At 42.5% G+C, this 25,105-nt stretch overlaps 1 protein-coding gene across 3 annotated transcripts in view; it reads left to right on the top strand.

The window, feature by feature from the left end:
• Positions 1-25,105, top strand: part of pals1a (protein associated with LIN7 1, MAGUK p55 family member a) — a 54,156-nt gene that overhangs the window by 13,673 nt on the left and 15,378 nt on the right. For 2 of the 3 annotated variants that reach the window (XM_061843789.1, XM_061843790.1), the window contains 13 exons: positions 3,468-3,775; positions 4,067-4,238; positions 4,635-4,735; positions 7,839-7,946; positions 10,878-10,955; positions 11,061-11,201; positions 12,702-12,863; positions 13,815-13,892; positions 14,039-14,222; positions 14,323-14,394; positions 16,461-16,532; positions 16,888-17,052; positions 17,134-17,223. In XM_061843789.1, coding sequence (XP_061699773.1) covers positions 3,596-3,775; positions 4,067-4,238; positions 4,635-4,735; positions 7,839-7,946; positions 10,878-10,955; positions 11,061-11,201; positions 12,702-12,863; positions 13,815-13,892; positions 14,039-14,222; positions 14,323-14,394; positions 16,461-16,532; positions 16,888-17,052; positions 17,134-17,223 — 1,603 coding nt within the window. In that variant the 5' untranslated portion in view covers positions 3,468-3,595. The remainder of the gene's footprint in view (positions 1-3,467; positions 3,776-4,066; positions 4,239-4,634; positions 4,736-7,838; positions 7,947-10,877; positions 10,956-11,060; positions 11,202-12,701; positions 12,864-13,814; positions 13,893-14,038; positions 14,223-14,322; positions 14,395-16,460; positions 16,533-16,887; positions 17,053-17,133; positions 17,224-25,105) is intronic. The other variant, XM_061843792.1, reaches the window with a different exon arrangement.

The raw sequence follows: 25,105 nt of genomic DNA, 5'->3' as shown, positions 1-25,105 counted from the left end.
GTTAAGTGACAGAAGAGTCTCTGCTAGGATGAAGGGCAAAGTTTACAAAACAATCGTGAGGCCGGCCATGATATACAGATTAGAGATGGTGGCACTGAAGAAACAACAGGAAGCAGAACTCGAGGTAGCAGAAGAGCTGGCTAAGAATGTCTCGGAGGTTAAAAGAGTATCAGATCGAGTGATGAGACTAAAATTTGAAATTGAGGGTGTTATGTGTCATGTGTTTAGCGGCTATGCTCCACAGGTAGGATGGAACCGAGAGTTGAAAGAGAAATTCTGGAAGGAACTAGATGAAGTAGCTCTGAGCATCCCAGACAACGAGAGAGTTGTGATTGGTGCAGATTGTAATGGTAATATAATTGGTAAAGGAAACAGCGGCGATGAAGAAGTGATGGGTAAGTACGGCATCCAGGAAAGGAACTTTGAGGGACAGATGGTGGTGGACTTTGCAAAAAGGATGGAGATGGATGTCGTGAACACTTATTTCCAAAAGAGGGAGGAACATAGAGTGGCCTACAAGAGCGGAGGTAGAAGCACGCAGCTGGATTATATTTTGTGCAGACGATGTAATCTGAAGGAGATTACTGACTGTAAAGTAGTGGTAGGGGAGAGTGTAGCTTGACAGTATAGGATGGTAGTGTGTAGGATGACTCTGGTGGTGGGTAGGAAGATTAAGAAGACAAAGGTGGAGCAGAGAACTATGTGGTGGAACCTGAGAAAGGAAAATGTTGTGCGACCTTTCGGAAAGAGGTGAGACAGGTTCTCGATGGACAGGAGAAGCTCACGGAAGACGGGACTACTACAGGCAGGAGAGTACTTGGTGTGTCTTCTGGGAGGAAAAGGGAGAAGGAGACATGGTGGTGGAACCCCAAAATACAGGGAGTCATACAAGGAAAGAGATTAGCGAAGAAGAAGTGGGACACCGAGAGGACTGAGGAGAGGCGAAAGGAGTACATCGAGATGCAATGTAGGGCAAAGGTAGAGGTGGCAAAGGCTAAACAAGAGGCATATGAAGACATGTACACCAGGTTGGACACGAAAAAAGGAAAAAAAGATCTCTACAGGTTGGCCAGACAGAGGGATAGAGATGGGAAGGATGTGCAGAAGGTTAGGGTGATTAAGGATAGAGATGGAAATGTGTTGACTGGTGCCAGTACTGTACTAAAGGGATGGAAAGAATACTTTGAGAAGTTGATGAATGAAGAAAATGAGAGAGAAGAAAGAGTTGAAGAGGCAAGTGTGAAGGACCAAGAAGTGGCAATGATTAGTTAGGGGGAAGTTAGAAAGGCACTACAAAGGATGAAAAATGCAAAGGCAGTTGGTCCTGATGACATACTGGTGGAGGTATGGAAGCAATTTGGAGAGATGGCTGTGGAGTTTTTGATCAATTTATTCAACAGAATACTAGTGGGCGAAAAGATGCCTGAAGAATGGAAGAAAAGTGTTCTAGTTCCCATTTTTAAGAATAAAGGCGATGTTCAGAGCTGCGGGAATTATAGAGGAATAAAGTTTGATGAGCCACACAATGAAGTAATGGTAAAGAGCAGTGGAGGCTAGACTCAGGACAGAATAAGTATCTGCAGTGAAAGCAGGGAGCATGCAGAGGAACAATTGGAAAGATGGAGACATGCACTGGAAAGGAGAGGAATGAAGATTAGCCGAAGTAAAACAGAATATATGTGTGTGAATGAGAAAAGTCGAGGGGAAAGAGTGAGGCTACAGGGAGAAGAGATAGCGAGCATGGACGACTTCAAATATTTAGGGTCAACAATCCAGAGCAATGGTGAGTGTGGTAAGGAAGTGAAGAAACAGGTCCAAGCAGGTTGGAACAGCTGGCGAAAGGTGTCTGGTGTGTTATGTGACAGAAGAGTCTCTGCTAGGATGAAGGGCAGTGAGTGAGAAAGGTGGAGGGGGAAGAGTGAGGCTACAGAGAGAAGGGATGGCAAGGGTGGAGGACTTCAAATATTTAGGAGGTTCTCGCTCGGAGTGAACAGGTTGGATAGGATTAGAAATGAGCTCATTAGAGGGACTTTATTAGCAATGCTTTAAACAGATAGCAATGCTATTTTCTGCTATCACAGCTGTGACTAATTTCACGACGAGCGTTGCCAATATATGCTGGCAGCCGGACTTGATCACAGCCTCGCCCCACGTCAAGCTGTACCCCCCCCCCACGAAATTTTCTCAACGGATTTACATGTTTCACAAAAATGACAATTTCACCTGAAAAAACTCAGAAATACGCGAATCCACGGAAAATTCTTATCCCTCCTAATTAGAGGGACAGCCAAAGTTAGATGTTTTGGAGACAAGAATCGAGAGAGCAGACTTCGATGGTTGGGACATGTTCAGAGGCGAGAGAGTGAGTATGTTGGTGGAAGGGTGCTGAGGATGGAGCTGCCAGGCAAAAGAGCGAGAGGAAGACCAAAGAGGTTTATGGATGTGGTGAGGGAAGACATGAGGGCAATTGGTGCTAGAGAGGAAGATGCAGGAGATTGGCTAAGATGGAAAAAGATGACACACTGTGGCGACCCCGAATGTTGTTATCCGTAACGGGGGTGGGTGGGGGGTGGAGCTATCATGCCTCACTAATAACATAAATAAAGAATTACTATTATTACTTCATGGGGTAATTTTTACAGTTTAGATCTTTGAGGTCTCCTTACCTAGAATAAAATTTCAGTAAGCAACATATTAATAACCATATTACCATAATTAATTAAAACCATTTGGGAGATAAAAAAAAACTGTTGAATTATGAGGCAATTCGAGATCATTATGTGTCCATTCCCCTCTTATTTTAAATTATAATATATTACCGGAATTCCCGGCCAACAGAGCGCATCTGGTTATAAGCCTCACCCCGTACATTTGTAAAGCAAATACCATTTGGTACATACATAAGCCGCAGCTGTGTAGAAGTTGCAAGTGCCCAGATTGAAACACACATTGAAACACAAGATATTTACAAAGAAAGACGGGACACAGAGAGTTTAACACTAGCGCCGCTGCGCTAAAGCTAACCCCGCCGCGCTAATAGGGCCAGCTAAAAAAAAACAAAAAAACATACCGGTAAAAATCACTGAGACACGGCAGTAACACGCTAGCGCAGTGTTAACAGGGCCGGACCAGTAAAAGTCACTTCCTCTGCACATATATTCCACCAGTCTCACTCTTACCTTTTCCGCTTGAGTGCCCCCTTGCAGCCGTTACAAAAAATTTAATTAGCCGCATCACCACATAAACCGCAGGGTTGAAAGCATTTGAAAAAAGTCGTGGTTTACAGTAATATTTCGTCATCCACTGATTAACATCATTTGCCACTTCTGGTACTTTACTTTTTTTTTTTTCAACATGTTTCCAATTTCAAGAAGGATAATCTTAACTTTTTTCACCTCAATGTTATTAAAAACACAACAATAGCATCCAGAAATTCAACTTTTTGGGCATTTGCTTTTTTTCCACAGGTGAAGTTGACATGGCTACCTTGTTTACAGAGCTACCCTCCTAGATGTCATTAAATAGTGATATATATTCCTGGAGAACCCTGAAATCTACACAGTCAGACACACTTGTGGCTCAAAGTGTGTGAGGGATGACAACTTCTCATCTGAATGGGCACATTGCTGGTGAAGGAGAAGGAAGAGAAGGAGATGAAGAGCTGAGGGTTGGACAACAGCACAGGGAAATGGCTGTCGACTGCCCAGGAGAGTTATGGAGCCGGACTCTGCCAGTCCGACGATCTGCTCAGCTAGAGAGGATAAGACAACACCAGGTATGCGAGCACATGCGTAGAATGGAAAAATATGGTTGTATGCTCAAAAATGTTTCGCTAGCAATAGAGAGTTTCTTGCGTTACATTTTTTTCATGACTAGGACTGACTTGGCAATAGAATCTGAGGCTATAATTGGGCAATTCCATACTTGTTGAGTAAAGAAATTGTGTTTGTGTTGGGTGTGAGTGAGTATTTCAAATTTTTGTTTTTTAAAAAGTTAGTCAGCGAGTTAGTCAGTTGGCAACCAGACATCACAGTCTCACATTCTTGACTTTTTCTGTGTTTGCAAGGAGGACCTGCGTCGTCGTCGAGAGGAGGAGGGTCGGCAGCTGGATCTGAATGCTTCACTCAGGCTGAAGAAGCTTTCCCAGAATGCTCACATTGGCATCGACAACCCCACATTCCTGCAGGACACATACACGTCACAGCAACAACTGCTTGGGAGTCAGCAAACTTTGCTTGGTATAGACACTAAAACCTCAGATTGTTTAAAGTAGTACAAGTGAATTTTTTTATTCCATTTTTGGACCGTACATCAGTGAACCTTAATGTGAAAAGGGAGTGCTGTAGAAGAAGAAACAAAGTGAAAGGAATGTAAGGCAGAACATGTGGGAGGGAATTCCACAGGGAGGGAGCGACAGACATGAGAGACTCCTGGAATCAACTTAATTAAATTTGTTTAGGGACAGTCATGTTTACACATGCACTGTTTTTCACTATGAAATGGGGCAATAAAATATTTTATATTTATCTGAAACCAGCACAAACTGATATTCTCATGCCCCTTGGTGAGAAGATGAAATAACTGTTTTGTTGGTAAAGGATAAGAGTTGTAACGCCAATGTGTTTTTCCTGCAGAATTAGAGGAAGTGTTGCTGTCACTGAAGCAGATCTGTGGCTGTCTATCCGATCAGCAGAGTCAGAATGACGTAGAGCTGGTGCTTGCATTACTTAACAAGGTAAAGGATTGGGAACCAAAGGAGTAAACAAAGTTCCTAGATATGGTGACTTTGAAAATAAAATTGATTTGTTGGAACAGTCATTACCATAAAGTTTTTGCTTGAGAAGATGGGTGCTTGCAAGTATCAAGTGTTGTAGTTATTTTTTGGAACTGTTTTGTGACAAAAGCTAACCACTAACAATAATCTATTGTTACTGTGCAATGTTTCATGGCATTGGACTAACATCACAGTCTTTAAGAACAGAAGGCACTTTTTTTCAATGTTGTTAATACAGAATTAGTGTTTTGGGATGGTAAGATTGAAATGAAAACGTTACGTTCTTACTAGATGATCCTATTCAGTGAGTATAAAATTTGATAAATAAATACAACTCCCGATACTCTTAACTTGCAGCAACTTCTGTCTCAAGAACTAGTATTTAAATGCATGCAATTCTTTCATTTTGGTCCCCAGTCTACAAGCAAATGAAATCTGAGGTCAGTAAAAATGTTCTTTGTATAGCTGTGTAGAAGGACAGCCCAGTTTGTCATCCTCCTCATGTATTATTTTTATTATTATTAAATATGGTATTATAGATTCTGTGAACAATAGTCATTTTCTTAGTTCTTTTAAGCTCGTCTGGTCACAACTTTTGTTTGCTGAAATGCAAACCTCACTTCCAATTAAGTTTCAGCGAATACAATGACATGCAAATCTTTTTCAACTATATAATTAGTATTTTTATAAATATTCACTCATTTTGAATTTGATGCCTGTAACGTGTTCCAAAAAACCTAGTACAGGGGCATGTTTACCATTGTGTTACATCACCTTTCCTTGTTCCAGTTGACGTGCATTCATTCAGTCCCCATACCGTTTATCCTCATTTGGGTCGCAGGCGTCCTGGACCCTATCCCCACTGACTCTGGGCAAGAGGCCAGGTACACCCTCTATTGGTCGCCACCCAATCTTAGGGCACATATAAACAATGTCTCATATTTGCAAATATGTGCAATTTACAATCTTCAGTTAACCTGCTATACGTGTTTTTTGGATGTGGGACTAATTAATGGGAGTGATGCCATCAAGTTGAAGATTGCCTATCAGGCCTTTGTGGCCTGTGGAACTCCCGAGACAGCTGATAGATACCGGTTGGCAAAGCGGAATGCAACTTTAGTGGTCGCTGAAGCAAAAACTTGGATATGGGAAGAGTTCGATGATGCCATGGAGAAAGACTAACGGACGGCTTCGAAGAAGTTCTGGTCCACCATCTGGCGTCTCAGGATGGGGAAGCAATGCACAGTCAACACTGTGTATAGTGAGGATAGGGTGCTACTGATCTTGACTCAGGATGTTGTGAGTCGGTAGGGAGAATACTTTGAAGAACTCCTCAATTTTATCGACACACATTCCTATGAGAAAGCAGAGTCCGGGTTCTTGAATCGGGGGGGCTCTACAATTTCTCCGTTTGAGGTCACTGATGTGGTTAAGTTCCTGGGTGGCATGGCCCGGGGGTGGATGAGTTTCACCCAGAGTTCCTAAAGGCTTCAGATGTTGTGGTGGTGTCCTGGTTGACACACCTCTGCCACATGGTATGGAAATCGGGGACAGTACCTCTGAATTGGCAGACAAAGGAAGTAGTCCCCCATTTTAAGAAGGGGGAATGGAGAACAAGGGAATCACACTACTCAGCCTCCCCAGTAAGGTCTATTCAGCCATCCTGGAGAGGAGGGACCGTTGGGAAATCATATCCCAGATTCAGGAGGAGCAGTGTGTTTTTTGTCTTGGCTATGGAACAGTGGACCAGCTCTTTATCCTTGGCAGGTTCCTTGAGGTTTCATGGGATATTGCCCATCCAGTCTACATTGTGTTTTGTGGACTTGGAGAAGGCATTTGACCATGTCCCTCAGGGATTTCTGTGGGGGGTTCTGTATTGTCTGTTTCTAATGTGTCTGTCTGTCCCATTCCACTGACTATTTATTTATTTTTAATTTTGTTGGTGGTCAGATATTAACGGTACTCTGTTAAAAGCTCCGTGACAAGTCTAACATAAACTAGCTTTTGGATTTGAATGTACTGCACACGACGACGACACAGAACAAATGTCTTTGGCAAACCGATCAATGATATCAGGTCAGATCATGAATTATTATCTGAGCCTCTTCGGGAAGATCCTTTTATACCTAATTATGACTCTCACCTGTTTCCAATAGTGGAATGTTCCAAACTGATTTTTTTTACATTCCTCAATTTTCAGTCTTTAGTTGCTGGTCTTACAGTGTTTTTGGAATGTTTCAGATAAAAAAAAAAAGAAAAATAATAGTATTAAAAAAAAGAATATTTGCACAAAGCAGCAACGTTCTTCATTAAATATTTGTAGTGCATTCAATTGAGTATAGGTTGAAAAGAATTTGAAATTTGATTTTTTGCTTTTATTTGTTTTACCCAACATCCTAAATTAATTGGAATTGAGGTTTGTATATGGACATTACTATTTATCTACTGTTTTTGTGATTTGTCCAGTGATAATTTAATATATGTCTAGTGTCAAGAAAACTTGTTTTAGTCAACCTGCATTGTTCTATGTTTTTATAACTAAAAGTAAAACATTGACCTAAAAAGATAGCCAGAAAGTAAAAACATTACAACTCTTATCCTTTACCAACAAAATTACAACACACTTATTCTGTATTTCACCAGTAGTTTTTCTCCAGTAAAATACCGGAAACTGTTGCAGTTTGAAAAGAAAAAAACAGTGTCTGTTGTGTTATGGTGGGATAATAAACAATAATCATGCAGATAAAGTTGTTTGCTCTGTAGTTTCAAAGTGAATAGCAAATTTGTGTGAAAGCTGCAAAGAGCTGTAATTAAAGCTAATCTGCTTTTTTTCTGATTTCAGTTACACTATTTCATTCAGTAGACCTCATAACTGGCTGGAATTTTGCGATAAAACGTAATACTACAATGAAGGTGCGCCACTGAATACAAACTTGCCTTTTTACTCTAAAAACTTGGATACGCCGGAAAAGACTATATTCTCATTTTTTAAAATTTTAGTAGAAACCTGAAGAAATGGGTTTTTAACATTTCTGCCACTAAATGTTTGACCCTTTGTTTGTAGTCTGATTTCCAGTCTGCATTTAAGATCCATAATGCCGTGGCCAACAGAATGCACCGACCCTCTCCACCATACCCACAAACGCCGCGGGCACTGCAGCTGGCGCTTGAGGTAATTTCAGACTCAGGATCATCTTTATTGTCAAAGTATATTGAAAACACAAAAAGAATTTGTCTGTCCCCTTGCATGAATACTTTGTTGCGCCACCTTTTGCTGCAATTACAGCTGCAAATCGCTTGGGATATGGCTCTATAAGTTTTGGACATGGAGAGACTAAATTTCTTGCCCGTTCTTTCTTGCAAAACAGCTCGAGCTCAGTGAGGTTCGATGGAGAGCGTTTGTGAACAGCAGTTTCAGCACTGCCCACTGATTCTCGATTGGTTTCAGGTCTGGACATTAACATGGCCATTCTAACACCTGAATATGTTTATTTGTGAACCACTTTGTTGTAGATTTGGCTTTATGTTTTGGATCATTGTTGGAAGATAAATCTCCAGCCCAGTCTCAGGTCTTTTGCAGACTCCAACAGGTTTTTTTCCAGAATGGTCCTGGTTTTGGCTCCATTCATCTTCCCATCAATTTTAACCATCTTCACTGTCCCTACTGAAGAAAAGTAGGCCCAAACCATGAGGCTGCCACCACCATGTTTGACAGTGGGGATGGTGTCTTCAGGGTGATGAGCCGTGTTGCTTTTATGCCAAATATATCATTTTGCATTGTGGCCAAAAATTGTGATTTTGGTTTCATCTGACCAGAGCACCTTCTTCCACGTTTGGTGTATCTCCCAGGGGGCTTGTGGAAAATTTTAATTGAGACTTTTAATGGATTTCCTTGAGAAATGGCTTTGTCCTTGCGACTCTTCCATGAAGGCCAGAATTGTGCAGTGTACGACTGATTGTTGTCCTATGGACAGACTCTCCCACTTTAGCTGGAGATCTCTGCATTTAATCTAGAGTAATCATGGTCCTCTTGGCTCCATCTCTGATCAGTCTTCTCCTTCTTCGAGGTGAAAGTTTAGAGGGACGGCCGGGTCCTGGTATATTTGTAGTGGTCTGATACTCCTTCCATTTCAATACATCTGTGTACACAGTGCTCCTTGAGATGTTTAACCCTCTGTTGACCCATGTTGCATTTTTGCACATGGTACATTAGGGCCCCTTTTCCAGTTTACCGACTTGGCTGAAAAAAGCTGGTCATTTCAGATAACCTGGAACCCTGCTTGGTTAACAGAGGGTTAAAGGTTGGGAAATCTTTTTTGTATCTAAATACGGCTTTAAACTTTTCCACAACCGTATCTCAGACCTGCCTGGTGTGTTCCTTGGTCTTCATGTTGCTCTCTGCACTTTAAACAGAACCCTGAGAGTATCACAGAGCAGGTGCATTTATACGGAGACTTGATTACACACAGGTGGATTCTATTTATCATCATCAGTCAACATTGGATCATTCAGAGAGCCTCACTGAACTTCTGGAGTGAGCTTGCTGCAATGAAAGTAAAGGGGCCGAATAATATTGCACGCCCCACTTTTCTGTTTTCTATTTGTTAAAAAAGTTTAAAATATCCAATAAATTTAGTTCCACTTCACGATTGTGTCCCACTTGTTGATTCTTGACAAAAAAATGAAAATTTTATATCTTTATGTTTGAAGCCTGAAATGTGGCAAAAGGTTTAAAAGTAGAAGGGGGCCACACACACACACACACACACACACACACACACATATATATATATATATATATCTGAGGTCCCAGGTTCAATACTAGACCCATCTGCGTGGGTTTTCTCCGGGCACAACAGTTTCCACACTGATCCCAAAGACTAAAAAAGTACTGAAAAGGATGAAAAATGGAAAGGCAGTTGGTCTAGTGGAGGTGGAAGCATTTTGGAAAGGTGACTGTGGAGATTTGTTCAACTTGTTCAACAAAATACTAGAGGGTGAGAAGATGCCTGAGGAATGTTAGAAAAGTGTGCCAGTGTCCATTTTTTAGAACAAAGGTGTTGTGCAGAGTTGTGGATACAATAGAGCAATAAAGTTGATGAGTCACACATAGTTATGGGAAAGAGAAGTGGAGTCTAGACTCAGGACAAAAGTATTTATATATAGCAACCATATGGTTTTATGCCTAGAAAGAGCACCACAGATGCATTGAGGATTTTAGTGGAAAGGTACAGAGAAGGTCAGAAGAAGTTACATTGTGTCTTTGTGAATCTCGAGAAAGTCTGTTACGAGTACTTAGAGAGTAACTGTGGTACTGCGTGCGGAGGTCTGGACTGGCAGAGAAGTATGTTAGAATTGTACAGGATATATATGAGGGCAGCAGAATAGTTGTGAGGTGTGTCATAGGTGTGACAGAAGTATTCAAGGTGGAGGTGGGACTGCATCAGGGATCAGCTCTGAGCAGCTTGCTGATTGCTGTGGTAATGGATAAGCAGACAGATGAGGTTAGACTGGAATCCCCTTGGACTATGATGTGAGACTGCATCAGGGATCAACTTTGAGACCCTCCCTGTTTGCAGTTGTAATTGATAGAATGACGGATGAGGTTAAATTTGAATCCCCTTGGACCTTGATGTTAGCAGATGACATTGTGATCTGCAGTGAAAGCACGGAGCAAGTTGAGCAACAGTTAGAAAGGTGGAGGCCTACACTAGCAAGAAGAGGAATGAAGATTGGTTTTATTATCATGATAAATATGATTATTTATACTTACTGCTTTATTATTACAAAAACTATTAAATTATTTAGTGGCTGAAATTGAGGATTTGGAGAACTTTAAGTAATCTCTAAATGATTAATGGATCATCAAAAATAATCAGACGTTTTCATTGCCTATTCAAATTTAAAATGGTAAATAATATAAATATAAATGACTTCTCTGAGTCATTAAAAAAAGGCAAATGCCTATCAACGTAAACATGAAAAGTGTGTTTGCGTGGCCGACAGTGTAAGCAACAGTTCGGGCATCTGATTCTGCCATAGTCTTGCTCACAATATATTACTGTAATAATTTATCTGGTAGCGGATGTTGTTATTGATTCAGGTCAGAAATCTCAGCCAAGCAAGTCAGAGTAAAGAAGGACTGGAACTCTGCAGTCTCCTATCAGATATTCACATCCAGGTGATATACCTTGACACATGTTCTAAAACCCGTATCAGTAAGTTAACAAAATGTTGACTGTTGTGACTTTAATCCTTTTGTGTGTCCTGTGTCTTTATGCTGCAGTGTATGCTTCTGGCACATGACAGCATAGCAGAGAAAGAAATGGAATTGGAACAATTAAACAGCCAAATAGAGACACTGACACAATGGAGCGGAGAGTCTGTAAAAATTGTTCACATAGAGAAGGCCCGAGACATACCACTGGTGAGACAAGTGATATTACAAATAGATACAATGGAAATAATTTCTGTATTTTATAGTTTTGTGCTCTTGTATTTGCAATTTACAGTGCGTCACGTTGGAAGGTTTCTAATTCTGATCTCTAGACTGTGTTTCAGACCTATCAGTAGTAGCATCACTCACAGCAGAAGCAGAAACAAAGCACAAGAAATATTCATTTATATTTCCGGAGTTATAATAGTCTTGTAAAAGTAGACTTAAGATGAAGCTGTTTGACTGTTTCTGCATAGCATTACAAGATCTGATTGGTGAATGTATAATGTAACAGAGTCAGCATGATGATGAATTTGATGCTTTATTTCATTATTTGGTTTCGGCTAAATGAAAATTATTTATTAATTTTTTTATGAAGGTACTGTATCGAATGAGTCTATTGTAGGGACTGGAACTAAGTTTGCCCCCTGGCCATTTGACGTGAAAATTCACTCGTGGGCCAAAATAAAATTTTCATCAATGCAAACCCTGCTTTTCTTTTCTAAACATTTTTAATTTTCATTTATACTACCATAGTTTCTGCACCATGAATCTCACTGGCTTGTAAAGCGCAGTCTCAATTATGCGGTCTAGTTCTGTATTTAACATATAAAAAAGGCGCACCGTAATATAGGGTGCAAGCTAAAACATACTGTTTACAAAAAAGGAAATGGACACAAAACTGAGTTTATTTCTGTTACGATGTAATTATAAATTATTTTTGTAATCATTGTTTTTTTGTAATCCGCTGGGATTTGCCACACCATGGTAGTCCTTGTGCTGATGGAGAGAGCTGACACCTCATAAAAGGAAAGCACCAAGATGGACCTCCTTGAAATTGTTTGAGCTTCATGCCTTATGCAATCGTTATTGCTTTCATTAGAATGGTGGTTGTAGAGACTTTCTCCCAGGTCATCTTTTTTCAATAATTCATTTCTCAAGTACGTATTCAACTGTGGTCACCTAGTTTTTGTGCTTTTAATTTTGGGTGGTACATCTTCTTTATTTAGCCCACTTCACAACCACAGATTAATTGATGTTGAATTTTTTTAACGGCTTCCATTTACAACTGCATAACTGATAGCCACAAATGTTGTTTTGCAGCATAGTATCCCTACCAGAGGTGTGTTGGAGGTAAGCGTACGCATGAGGAAATGTCCTCCGATTTGTTTATCGCTGCCAGGGTACATAATGTATGTAATACGTCCCAGTGTCAGCAGCAAAAAGGTCCACAGTCAATCAAACAGCGCGCTTACCAAAGTCAGACAACAGTTAAAACATATTTTGGAACTCACTGCACACGTATGGCGTACTGGATTAAAAGGCGCACCGTCGATTTTTGAGAAAATTAAAGGCTTTTAAGTGTGCCTTTGTGTAGAAAATACAGTATATTGTTTACCCTTTTCTGAACCTTTTAACTGAGCACTCTGCATATATGCAAAAAAGCTGGCAGCTGTCATCTCACAATGGGTCTGTCTGTGTTTTCTGCAGGGGGCGACGGTCCGTAATGAAATGGAGAGTGTGATTATCAGTAGAATTGTTCGAGGTGGCGCAGCCGAACGAAGTGGACTTTTAGCAGAAGGAGATGAAATATTGGAAATAAATGGCATTGAAATAAAAGGGAAAGATGTCAACCAAGTCTTTGACATTCTTGTAAGAATATACAAATGAAGATAAAATATTTACCACATTTCTTTGGATAATTTAAGATTTTCTAAAATACTGTAATTTCTAGTGTATAATCTGCATTACCCCCAAAGAGTCAAAAGTCAGCAGTGCCCAAATGTTCACATTTTAAGAATGTATGCCACTAATGCTTTTCTGAAATGCTTGACCATTTGGTTAGAATCCCATTAAATTTAAATTAAATGTATTTCGCCTGGTCCATTGTGTTTTCTTTAAACAATAGTACCCATCCTACAAATTCTGAACGGTTTAGCAAACATGAGCACAACACTATGTTTTCCAATTTTCTCAATAAAAGTTGAGTTCTGAATTTCAAAATAAGAGCAAGTAAATTTAAAAAAAAAAACGTTGGTGTTCAAATAAAGTTCTTCAGAAAAAAAACAACAAAATACACGTAACACTTCATACTTGGGAAGAAGCAATATCACAAAATGCAAAATGCATTATACTTAGATACAAGGGTAAGTAAGTATCTTTCGGCTTGTCCCTTTCGGGGTTGCCACAGCGTGTCATCTCAGATGAACGCACATATATATGTTTGGCACAATTTTTACGCCGGATGCCCTTCCTGACGCAACCCTTCTCAGGGAGTGGAGGCCCCAGTGGGATACGAACCCACAACCCCTGGTTTACCAAACCAGTGCTCTTACCGCTGAGCTACAGGGCCTCACTTAGATACAAGGGTATTCCAGAATTTTTAGGTAAACTTTGTGGGTATCTATTATACATGGGTCTGCATTATACATGAGAATTTACAGTATTGTCAAAAAAGCTGGTAAAAGATAGTGTATTTTGTGGTTTGGATTTTTTTTTTTCTGTTGATTGGAGTAGTCATAAGGGTCATTATAGTACATGGAGCTCTATAGCTAAAGTGCAAGACACTATCCAAAACTAATTAGCAAAATGTCTTTGTGTCAGGCGGACATGCACGGCCTCCTGACCTTTGTACTCATTCCGAGCACTCAGAGCAAACCTCCCCCAGTCAAAGAGAATGTGGTAAGTTCTGAAGCTATGCTTACATTTGTCTCATTACTGATCCTTCAACATATTTCATGAAGAAACATCTCATCGAAATCAGACCATTTGAAAAATAAATGAAAATCTAATGTAGAAACTCTTACTGTGTTTTTTTTTTTTTTTAGGTTCACGTGAAAGCGCATTTTGACTATGACCCATCGGATGACCCCTACGTGCCATGCAGAGAGTTGGGTTTGTCCTTCCAAAAAGGAGATATCCTCCATATCATCAGCCAATCTGACCCCAATTGGTGGCAGGCTTACAGGGATGGAGATGAAGATAATCAGCCTCTAGCTGGATTGGTACCAGGTCATTTCTTTTTACTACTAGTTTACAGTCATTGTGTCATCCAGTACATCTTTTGGTAATTGAGCAACAGCTGATGGTATGCTAATGTTCCTTTTTTAAGGGAGGAGTTTCCAGCAACAGAGAGAAGCCATGAAACAGACAATTGAAGAAGACAAAGAGCCTGAGAAGTCAGGTCTGTCTTCATGGAAATATCAGAACTGTGGAAAATAAATATTTTGTGAGGGTTTACACATGCACAAAACTTATCTTACACTTTTAAATAGCTGTCATTAAGTCATATCAAATATAATTAAAGGTCAAGTGTCATCAAACGGATGATTTTTGGTATATTATTAATGAAAAACCCACAGCCAATATGGTCCCAGGTGTTTTTTCACGACAAAACATGATTTTGACGTATACAGCTTTTTGTAACTCCCGCCATGAAAATCCTCTCAGGGATTTGTTTTCAAGAAGAAGCAGCAGTGACGTAAAGGACAGCGGCGCCCTCTCGTGGACACGTTTGTTTCCATTATTTTTACCTCCGGGAAGGTAGCTCGTTGTTCCTTCGTGTTAGCCAAAATGCCGGCTCATTGTATTGCTGAACATTGCTTGAACACTCGGGAGAATGGAATTACCCTTCATAAATTTGAAAGAGACCCTGTTCGTTGTGAAAAATGGATTGCACGGGTGCAGAGGAGGAGAGCTTCTTGGGTTCCAAATAACAGGAAGTGTGTATACAGCTTCTAAAAAAATAATAATAGTTTGGGGCGGACCACGTAATCGGCCTCTCTCATAACGTAGCAAAAGATCCGCGTATGAAATGTGTTGATGTGGGCATACAGCTACTAAAAAAAATAATTGTTTGGGGCGGACCACGTAATCGGTCTCTCTCATAACGTAACAAAAGATCCGCGTATAAAATGTGTCGATGTGCGCATCGCCCAGCCAACAATGTCTCACTCAGCCTCGTCTCGATAGTGTTCAACGCGTACTGCGGCGACTTTGAACATACCCCTAAAATCAGCATAGCTCGGCTCCACCTCCTCCTTATATGCCACCACCGGCGCCGAAACTCAGCCACAGTGGCTGAGGGGCTGCGTTCGGCGGTCACAGCTTCTGCTAAGGCTGCGTGTTGGGCTTTGCGACGGAGGCGGCTCTGAAGAACCCAGCCGAGAATGCTTTCCTCAGTTACGTTCGCGCATAAAGCGCACCGGCTCGACTGTGACCACCCCCTAAAGCAGCACCGCTCGGCTCTGTCATAAGTCACACCGGCCGGCTGCGATGAGCTGCGATGGCTCATCTCCGCTGCGGAAGTGGATCAGACGGGATGCGGTTTGGCTGTGATCGGATATCATCTGAATATGGCTTGAAACAATAGTGTAATATTGCCCTGAGGGCTCAAAACAATAGTGTAATATTGCCCCGGTAACTTCACTCGGTTGTGTGGTGGTGTCCTTTTCGAAAAGAGCTTCGGTGTCAGAAGGGGTGTCGGGAAAAATCCGAATATCTCTGTTGTTCGGCTTCCATGGTAGCAGGCACTGCGCGTTTTCAACGGCGGAAGTGACGATGACATCAAGGACAGAGGACGCGACTAATATGGCAACCAATTGGATGTCGAGGTACACTCAATTGCGGCCAGCTCGGCGTTGTCTACAAAGCCGGTAGCAATCCACAAGGCCTGCGAAGGCCGTCCTTCAGCGGCTGCTGTGCCTTCTGATGCGCACATCGACACATTTACAACCCTGATTTATGGATTATGGATTGTATTTTTAGTAGCTGTATACACACCTACCTGTCATTTGGAACCCACGAAGCTCTTGTCCTTTGCATTTCATGACAGAGGAACTTTAAGTATGCCATTCAGCCATCCATTTTCTGAGCCGCTTATGCTCGGGGGGGTCACGGGAATGCTGGAGCATATCCCAGCTGTCATCGGGCAGGAGGCAGGGTACACCCTGAACTGGTTGCCAGCCAATCACAGGGGACACAGAGACAGACAACCGCCGCACTCAAAATCACACACAGGCCAATTTGGAGTGTCCAATTAATGCACGTTTTTGGGAAATGGGAGGAAACTGAGTGCTCGGAGAAAACCCCTGCAGGCATAGGGAGAAAATGCAAAAACTCCACACAGACAGGGCCAAGACTTGATCCCCAGATCTCAGAACTGTGAGGCCAACACTCTACAGCTGCTCCACCGTGCCATATGCCATAAAATGTGGTAATAACACTGTTTTTGTGTTCTTTTTTTTTCAGGAAAGTTGTGGTGTGCAAAAAAGAACAAGCGAAAGAGGAAGAAGCTGCTTTACAATACTTACAAAAATGATGGTACATAGTGTATGCATTTACCATATTTTCCGCACAATAAGGCTCACCTAATAGCTTTTAATTTTCTCAAAAGCTGACAGTGCGCCTAATAATCAGGTGCGCCTTATATATGGATCAATATTGAGCCTTTAGCGCAGCCCATCTAATGGATGCATAATATAACCCCAACCTCTACTGTAACGTATATTCTATGCGCCTTATGATGCAGTGCGCCTTATATATGAAAAAAGTTTTAAAATAGGCCAGTCATTGATGGTGCGCCTTATAATGCGGTGCACCTTATAGTGTGGAAAATACGGTACTGTCATAGATGAAACACTGTGTTAACATTGTTTGTCTCCTTGGTCCCAACTAGATATTGATGATGAAATTCTGACCTATGAGGAGATGGCCCTGTACCACCAGCCAGCCACTAGAAAGCGGCCAATTGCATTAATTGGGCCAGCCAGCTGTGGCCAGGCAGAGCTTAGAAAGAGACTTCTGAATAACCAACCGGAACGCTTTGCTGGGGCTGTACCTCGTAAGAACACATCAACACACAGACACACATGCAAAGTTTGTGTTTATACTGTGTACTGACTTGAAATTGTGTCTGTTGTAGACACAACGCGAAGCCGGCGAGATGTAGAGCTTGGTGGTCAGGATTATCATTTTGTTTCACGTCAGATGTTTGAAACAGAGCTTGCTGCAGGTAAGATTTCACATCAATAGGATCATTCACTCTAACTGTTGGCAATTGTTAAGACGAACCACTTCAAAAACTTAGGAGATACCAAAATGTTTCAAAGGGGTGGAAAATGCTGGTAATTTACAGTTTGCAGTAAATTGACATGGGAAGTTAACCTGGAGAACATTGAAAGTTTTCCAAATGGGAAATGTTCGATTTGATAATGAGAAATTATGGAAATTAACTGGGACTACAGGGTAATTAAATAGAATAGTATAATATTCAAGGATAAATAGAGAAACAGCTGACATTAACATTAGCAGACGTCCATCCAAAGTAGATAGCCCATATGCGACAGCAAAACAGTACCTTAATTTTTCCATATATACAGTGCCTTGTGAAAGTATTTGACCCCTTTGAATTTTTCAACCTTTCAATACATTTCAGGCTTCAAACATAAAGATGTAAAATTTTCATTTTTTTGTCAAGAATTAACAAGTGGGACAATCGTGATGTGGAATGAAATTTATTGGATACTTTATACTTTTTTATAAAAAATAAAGTGGGGCGTGCAATATTATTTGGCCCCTTTACTTTCAGTGCAGCAAACACACTCCAGAAGTTCAGTGAGGATCTCTGAATGATCCAATGTTGAATTATGATGATAAATAGAATCCACCTGTGTGTAATCAAGTCTCCATATAAATGCACCTCCTCTGTGATAGTCTGTTTCCGGTGGGACATGTCCGGAACACCTCACCAGGGAGGTGTCCAGGAGGCATCCGAATCAGCAGAGATGCAATGCTAAGGCCACCAACTATAGGCCCCCTCTACGCCAAGAAACCGGGCACCCTCTACGTTGCGCCTAGAAATACTGTCCATAAAAGCTATGAACAAAGTTAGTGACAAAGGGCAGCCTTGGCGGAGTCCAACTCTCACCGGAAACGACTCCGACTTATTGCCGGCAATGCGGAATAAACTCTGACAGCGGTCGTACAGGGACTGAACAGCTCGTATCAGGAGGTTTGGTACCCCCTACTCCTGAAGAACCCCCCACAGGACTCCTCGAGGGACATGGTCGAGCGCCTTCTCCAAGTCCACAAAACAGTGGTTGGGCAAACTTCCATGCACCCTCGAGGATTCTGCCAAGGGTGTAGAGCTGGTCCACATTTCCATGGCCAGGACGAAATCACATTGCTCCTCCTGAATCTGAGACTTGACTTCCCTACAGACCCTCCTCTCCAGTACCTTTGAGTAGACCCTACCAGGGAGGCTGAGGAGTGTGATCCCTCTATAGTTGTAACACACCCTCTGGTCACCCTTATTGAGAAGGGGGACCACCACTGCAGTCTGCCAATCCAGAGGCACTGTCCCCGATGTCCACGCGATGTTGCAGCGGCGTGTCAACCAGGACAGCCCCACAACATACAAAGCCTTTAGGAACTCCGGGCGAATCTCATCCACCTCTGGGGCCCTGCCACCAAGGAGCTTTTTAACCACCTCGGTGACCTCAACCCCAGAGATAGAAGAGCCTGCCTCAGCTCACCCAGACTCAGCTTCCTCATGGGAATCAAGGTCTTCGAAATATTCTCCGCACCCACAACACAACATCCCGAGTTGAGGTCAGAAGCGCCCTGTCCCTACTATACACAATGTTGACAGTGCATTGCTTCCCCCTCCTGAGACACCGGATGGTGGACCAGAATTTCAAAGCCGTTCTGAAGTCGGTCTCCATGTCCTCACCAAACTCTTCCCACGTCCGAGTTTTTGCCTCAGCGACCATGGAAGCTGCATTCTGTTTGGCCACCCGGTACCATTTAGCTGCCTCGGGAGTCCCACAGGCCAGAAATGTCTGATAGGACTCCTTCTTCAGCTTGACAGCATCCTTCACTGTTGGTGTCCACCAACGTGTTCGTGAGTTTCTACCATGACAGGCACCGACCACCTTATGGCCACAGCTCCAGTTGGCCACCTCAGCAACGGAGGTGTGGAAGATCGTCCACTCAAACTCAATGTCCCCCGCTTCCTCCAGGATGTGAGCAAAGTTCTTTCAGAGGTAGGAATTGAAATTCCTTCTGACAGGGGAATCTGCCAGCCATTCCCAGCAGACCCTCACAATACGTTTGGGCCTGCCATGTCGGACTGGCATCTTCCCCCACCATCAGAGCCAACTCACCATCAGGCGGTGATCAGTTGACAGCTCCGCCCCTCTCTTCACCTGAGTGTCCCAAGATATGTGGTCGCAATTCCAATGACACGACCACAAAGTCGATCATCGAACTGCGACCTAGGTGTCGTGGTGCCAGGTGGAGATGTGAAAACCCTTATGCCTGAACATTGTGTTTGTTATGGACAATCCGTGATGAGCACAGAAGTCCAGTAGCAGAACACCACCCGAGTTCTGATTGGGGCGAAACGTTCTTCCCAATCATGCCCTTCCAAGTCTACCTGTTATTGCCCACGTGGGCATTGAAATCCCCCAGTAGAATGATGGCGATGCCAGAGGAGGCGCTCTCCAGCAGTCCCTTTGAGGACTCCAAAAAGGTTGGAAACTCTGCACTGCTCTTTGGTGCATAAGCACAAATAACAGCCAGGACCCGTCCCCCTACCTTCCAAAGAGGTGACATGTCCCTAGAGCTAGTTTCTGTAGCTGGGGATCGGATCGCCAAGGTCCCCGCCTTTGGCCACTGCCCAGCTCACATTGTACCCAGACCCTATGGCCCCTCTCACAGATGGTGAGCCCATGGGAAGAGGGACCCATGTTACCCATTCAAGCTCTGCCCGGCTGAGCCCCATGGGTGCAGGCCCGGCCACCAGGTGCTCATCTTCGAGCCCCACTTCGAGGCCTGGTGACCTGCGTCCGGGCAAGGGAAATCAAGATCCAGTTTTTGTAGACGACATAGGGGCTTTTTTCTGGTCCCTCACCTAGGACCTGTTTGCCATGGGTGACCCTACCAGGGGCATGAAGCCCCAAACTACTTAGCCCCTAAGATCATCGGAACACACAAACCCCTCCACCACGATAAGGTGACGGCTCGAGGAGGGGCACTGTGCAAGCAATCATATTGAAATGGAAGGAGTATTAGACCACTGCAAATCTACCAAGACCCGGCCGTACCTAGAGACTTTCACCTCGAACAAGGAGAAGACTGATCAGAGATGCAGCCAAGAGGCCCATGATCACTTTGGAGGAACTGGAGACATCTACAGATGAGGTGGGAGAGTCTGTCCATAGGACAACAATCAGTTGTACACTGCACAAATCTTTCTTTTACGGAAGAGTGGCAAGAAGTAAGCCATTTCTCAAAGATATCCATAAAATGTCTCGTTTAAGGTTTGCCACAAGCCCCCTGGGATACACACCAAACATGTGGAAGAAGGTGCTCTGGTCAGATGAAACCAAAATCGAACTTTTTGGCCACAATGTAAAACGATATGTTTGGTGTAAAAGCAACACAGCTCATCACACTGAACACACCATCCCCACTGTCAAACATGGTGGTGGCAGCCTCATGGCTTGGGCCTGCTTTTCTTCAGTAGGGACAGGGAAGATGGTTAAAATTCATGGGAAGATGAATGGAGCCAAATACAGGACCATTCTGGAAGAAAACCTGTTGGAGTCAGCAAAAGACCTGAGACTGGGATGGGGTTTTATCCTCCAACATGACAAGAATCCAAACCATAAAACCAAATCTACAATGGAAAGGTTCACAAATCAACGTATCCAGGTGTTACAATGGCTAAGTCAAAGTCCAGACCTGAATCCAACCAAGAATCTGTGGCCAGAGCTGAAGACTGCTGCTCACAAACGCTCGAGCTCGAGCTGTTTTAGAAGAAAGAATGGGCAAGAATTTCAGTCTTTCGTGTGCAATAATGATAAAGCCATACCCCAAGCGACTTGCAGCTGTAATTGCAGCAAAAGGTGGTGCTACAAAGCATTAATGCAAGGGGGGCCAAATAATATTGCACTGTATATATACATGTATATTTTTTTATCGTGTATTTTTACTTTACTTGAGCAGCAGAGTAGTTGAAGATTAATCATTATCTCAAATTTTGGCTCACTCCACAAAGGAAAATTGACCAGGCAACAGCTAATAACATGAAAATCTTGTACAGTGGCGCGTTTTAAACTATGGTACCACGGTACTTGCATCAAATCTGGTTGTTTTAGTTTTTTTTTTTCTCAAATATATTTTCCCAAGCTATATTTAGGTTCACTATTCAGAAGCAAACTTCCGTTTTATGAATATTTGTAGTTTTTTTTCTTTTTCTTCACAAAAATTCCAGTTAATTCCAATGGAAAGTTAAAAACTTTTAGCTACATGAGGAGAGAAATTTTCTTCCATACACATTAATCTAGGTTGACGTATGTGTGCATACATACTGTCCATGTGCCCTTATTCTGACTGGTAATCAGTCCAGGGAGTACTCCACCTCGCCCAAAGTCAACTCGGATAGGCTGCGTGTTATCTGTGACCCTGAAGAATATAAGCAATACAAAATTTACAGTTACAATATTTTCTTTTACCTCCTTAATAAAGTGATTACGGGAGCACTTTCTGTGTGTCAAGCAGACCAGGAGAAGCTCATCAGTGCCTTTATCTATACATGATATCTATACTTGACTGCTGTAATGATCTTATTGTACTCCCCAAGAAGAGTATTAAACAAGCGCAGTTCATTTAGAATAGTTAGTAGAATAGTTCATGGAAAGTAGCAGAACGTAACAAGCATGATATTTTAGCAAAGCAAATTTATTTGTACAGTATAGCAATTCTTACACAAGGTAGGTCAATAGGTATTAAATGATTTAAAGGATTTAAGTGTAAGAAATAAAACATAAAACATTTAAAACAGGGAGAAAGAAAAGAAAATTACAATTAAAAAAAAAAGCATACAGTGTAAGAAATATTAAAAAGTGGAAATACTATAAAACATTAGAAAAAATGAGTTTTTAACCTATATTTACAGTTCAAAATAATAGCAGTCCAATGTCACTCACCAGAATAAGCCACACTTTGCAATTGGGCAATTGTTGAAAGGGGTGTGTTTTAAAAAAAAAAAAACATTCTGCTGTTGACTTTACAAACTATGATTTTGTCCAAACTTTTTTGTTGATAGGATTTACCAATCCTTTGAATCAGTAAACAAATTTAGGTAGTTGTATGACCACAGCGTTTTTTTGGGGGAGTGGGGGGGTTACAACTGCTTCACATCCGTGTGGCATGGAGTCAACCGACTTGTGGCACCTTTCATATTTTATTCCACTCCAAGATTCCATCACGACATTCCACAATTCATTTACATTTTTTGGTTTTGCTTCAGAAGCAGCATTGGTGATGTCAACCCACAAATTCTCGATTGGATTAAGGCCCGGGGGATTGGGTTGGCCACTTCACGGCATCAACTTTGTTGGTTTAGAACCAAGACTTTGCATGTTTACTAGTGTGTTTGGGGTCATTCTTTTGTTGAAACACCGATTTTAAGGACATGTCGTCTTCAGTATAAGGCAATGAGACCTCAATTTTTTTGACATATACAAACCAATCCATGATTCTTGGTATACAATAAAAAGTCCCAACACCATTGTAGGAGAAACATGCCCATACTATGATGCTTGCACCCTCATGCTTCCCTATCTTCACTGTGTACTATGGATTGAATTCAGAGTTTGGGGATCGTCTCACAAACTGTCTGCAGCCCCTGGACCCAAATAGAACAATTTTACTATTATCAGTCCACAAAATGTTCCTCCATTTCTCTTAAGGACAGTTTGTGTTCTTTGGCAAGTTGTAGCCTCTTAGCCACATGCCTTTTTTTTAAAAACAGAGGGACTTTCCGGGGGATTCTTGGTACTAGATTAGCTTCACACAGACATCTTACATCTTCTCCATGTCACAATTGTTGTTGTAGCCAAGCAATCTCATTGTTCAGTCGATTTCTAGTTCCAGGAAAGCAGCCAGTTCCTTCGGGCGTTTCCACAGGTCCATTACGGTCAGCGTAGTGGGAGCCGCTGCACAGTTGAATATGTTCTGCGTGTTGTGAAGGTGCTGTCCGCATTTCAGGCAGAGGTTGACAATAATATTGTCGACATGAGCCATATACTTATTGAGGATATGGTTTCTTCCGGATCGGAGTTGCGAAAGTTTGGATCTTGTGGCCCACGGAAGATTGAGTTCGGTTTTATCCACTTCAAGTGTAGGGTAGCCACCAAGGATGACTACCGGTTTGTACCCAGCCACCGCGTCTTCAACCGCCGGTTGAGGTGGTTTGTTTGACACCTGATGGCACAGGTGCGCGGGTATCTGGCAGTGTAGCAGATACTGTCAGGCGAGTAGTTCGCTTTGTTGCTTCACCGGTAGGATTTTGGTCTCACAATGCAGGTGGTCCTCGTTAGCCATGGCGAGGCAGCCGGTGGTGACTCTGAGGTGGCGTTCTGCCAAGTCTGGAGCTTCTTCCAGTGCGATGGCTTGAGCGAGGGAAATCACACTGGAGCACTGTAGTTGAGGACAAACCTTCCGATGGCTTTGTACGTCACAGTGAGCGTCTCGGCACTCGGGCCCAATTTGAGACGAAGGTGGGTTTGAGTATGTTGGTTTGTTGGTTGAAATGTCAGCGTGAGGACCGAAGGTGAGCATGGTGTCCAGTACAATGCCCAGGATTTTTGGGCGATTGACAGTTGGGATCTGCAGGTTATTGATTTTGATTGGTAGGTTCGTCCGAAATTCGCCTGTGAAAGTGATGAACAGAGTGGCTGTATTTTTTTTTCGACGGACAGACGGAGTTCATTGTCGACCAGGAATTGATGTACTGTGTCAAGGTCGTTGTTCACACCCTCACAGGCGGCGGTGGCATAGGACACAAGAGTGACATCGGCGGGCGGCATGGGGATTTTTGACATATACAGTGAAGAAAATAAGTATTTGAACACCCTGCTATATTGCAAGTTCTCCCACTTAGGAATCATGGAGGGGTCTAGAATATTCATCATAGATGCATGTCCACTGTGAGGGAGAATCTAAAAAGAAATATCCAGAAATCACAATGTATGTTTTGTTTTTTTTTTTAACAATTTGTGTGATACAGATGCAAATAAGTACTAAAACACCTGAAAAAACCAATGTGAATATTTGGTACAGTTGCCTTTAATTGGAATTACAGAGGTCAAACGTTTCATGCAGTTGTTCACCAGGTTTACACAAACTGCAGGGGGGATTTTTCCCCTTTTCCTCCACACAGATATTCTCTAGATCAGACAGGTTTCTGGGCTGTCGCTTAGAAACACGGCGTTTCAGCTCCCTCCAAAGATTTTCTATTAGGTTTAGGTCTGGAGACTGGTTAGGCCACGCCAGAACCTTGATATGCTTCTTACGGAGCCACTCCTTGGTTTTCCTGGCTGTGTGCTTCGGGTCATTGTCATGTTGAAAGACCCAGCCACGACCCATCTTCAATGCTCTGACTGAGGCAAAGAGGTTGTTCCCCAAAATCTCACAATACATGGCCGCGGTCATCCTCTCCTTAATACAGTGCAGTCGTCCTGTCCCATGTGCAGAAAAACATACCCAACCTTCACAGTAGGGATGGTGTTCTTGGGATGGAACTCATCATTTGTCTCCCTCCAAACATGGTTAGTGGAAATATGACCAAAAAGTTCCATTTTGGTCTCATCTGACCACAAAACTTTCTCTCATGACTCCTCTTTATCACCCAAATGGTCATTTGCAAACTTAAGACTTGACGTGCTAGTTTATGCAGCGGAACCTTCCGTGCCATGCATGATTTCAAAGCATGACGACCATGCAGCGGAACCTTCCGTGCCATGCATGATTTCAAAGCATGACGTCCTGGTGTATTACCAACAGTCACCTTAGAAACGGAGTTCCCAGCTCTTTTCAGGTCAATG

The sequence above is a fragment of the Syngnathoides biaculeatus genome, chromosome 15 (genome assembly GCF_019802595.1).
Source record: "Syngnathoides biaculeatus isolate LvHL_M chromosome 15, ASM1980259v1, whole genome shotgun sequence".
Lineage (NCBI taxonomy): Eukaryota > Metazoa > Chordata > Actinopteri > Syngnathiformes > Syngnathidae > Syngnathoides > Syngnathoides biaculeatus.
The sequence above is the reverse complement of the archived record's forward strand: the minus strand, read 5'-3'. Positions and strand labels throughout refer to the sequence as shown.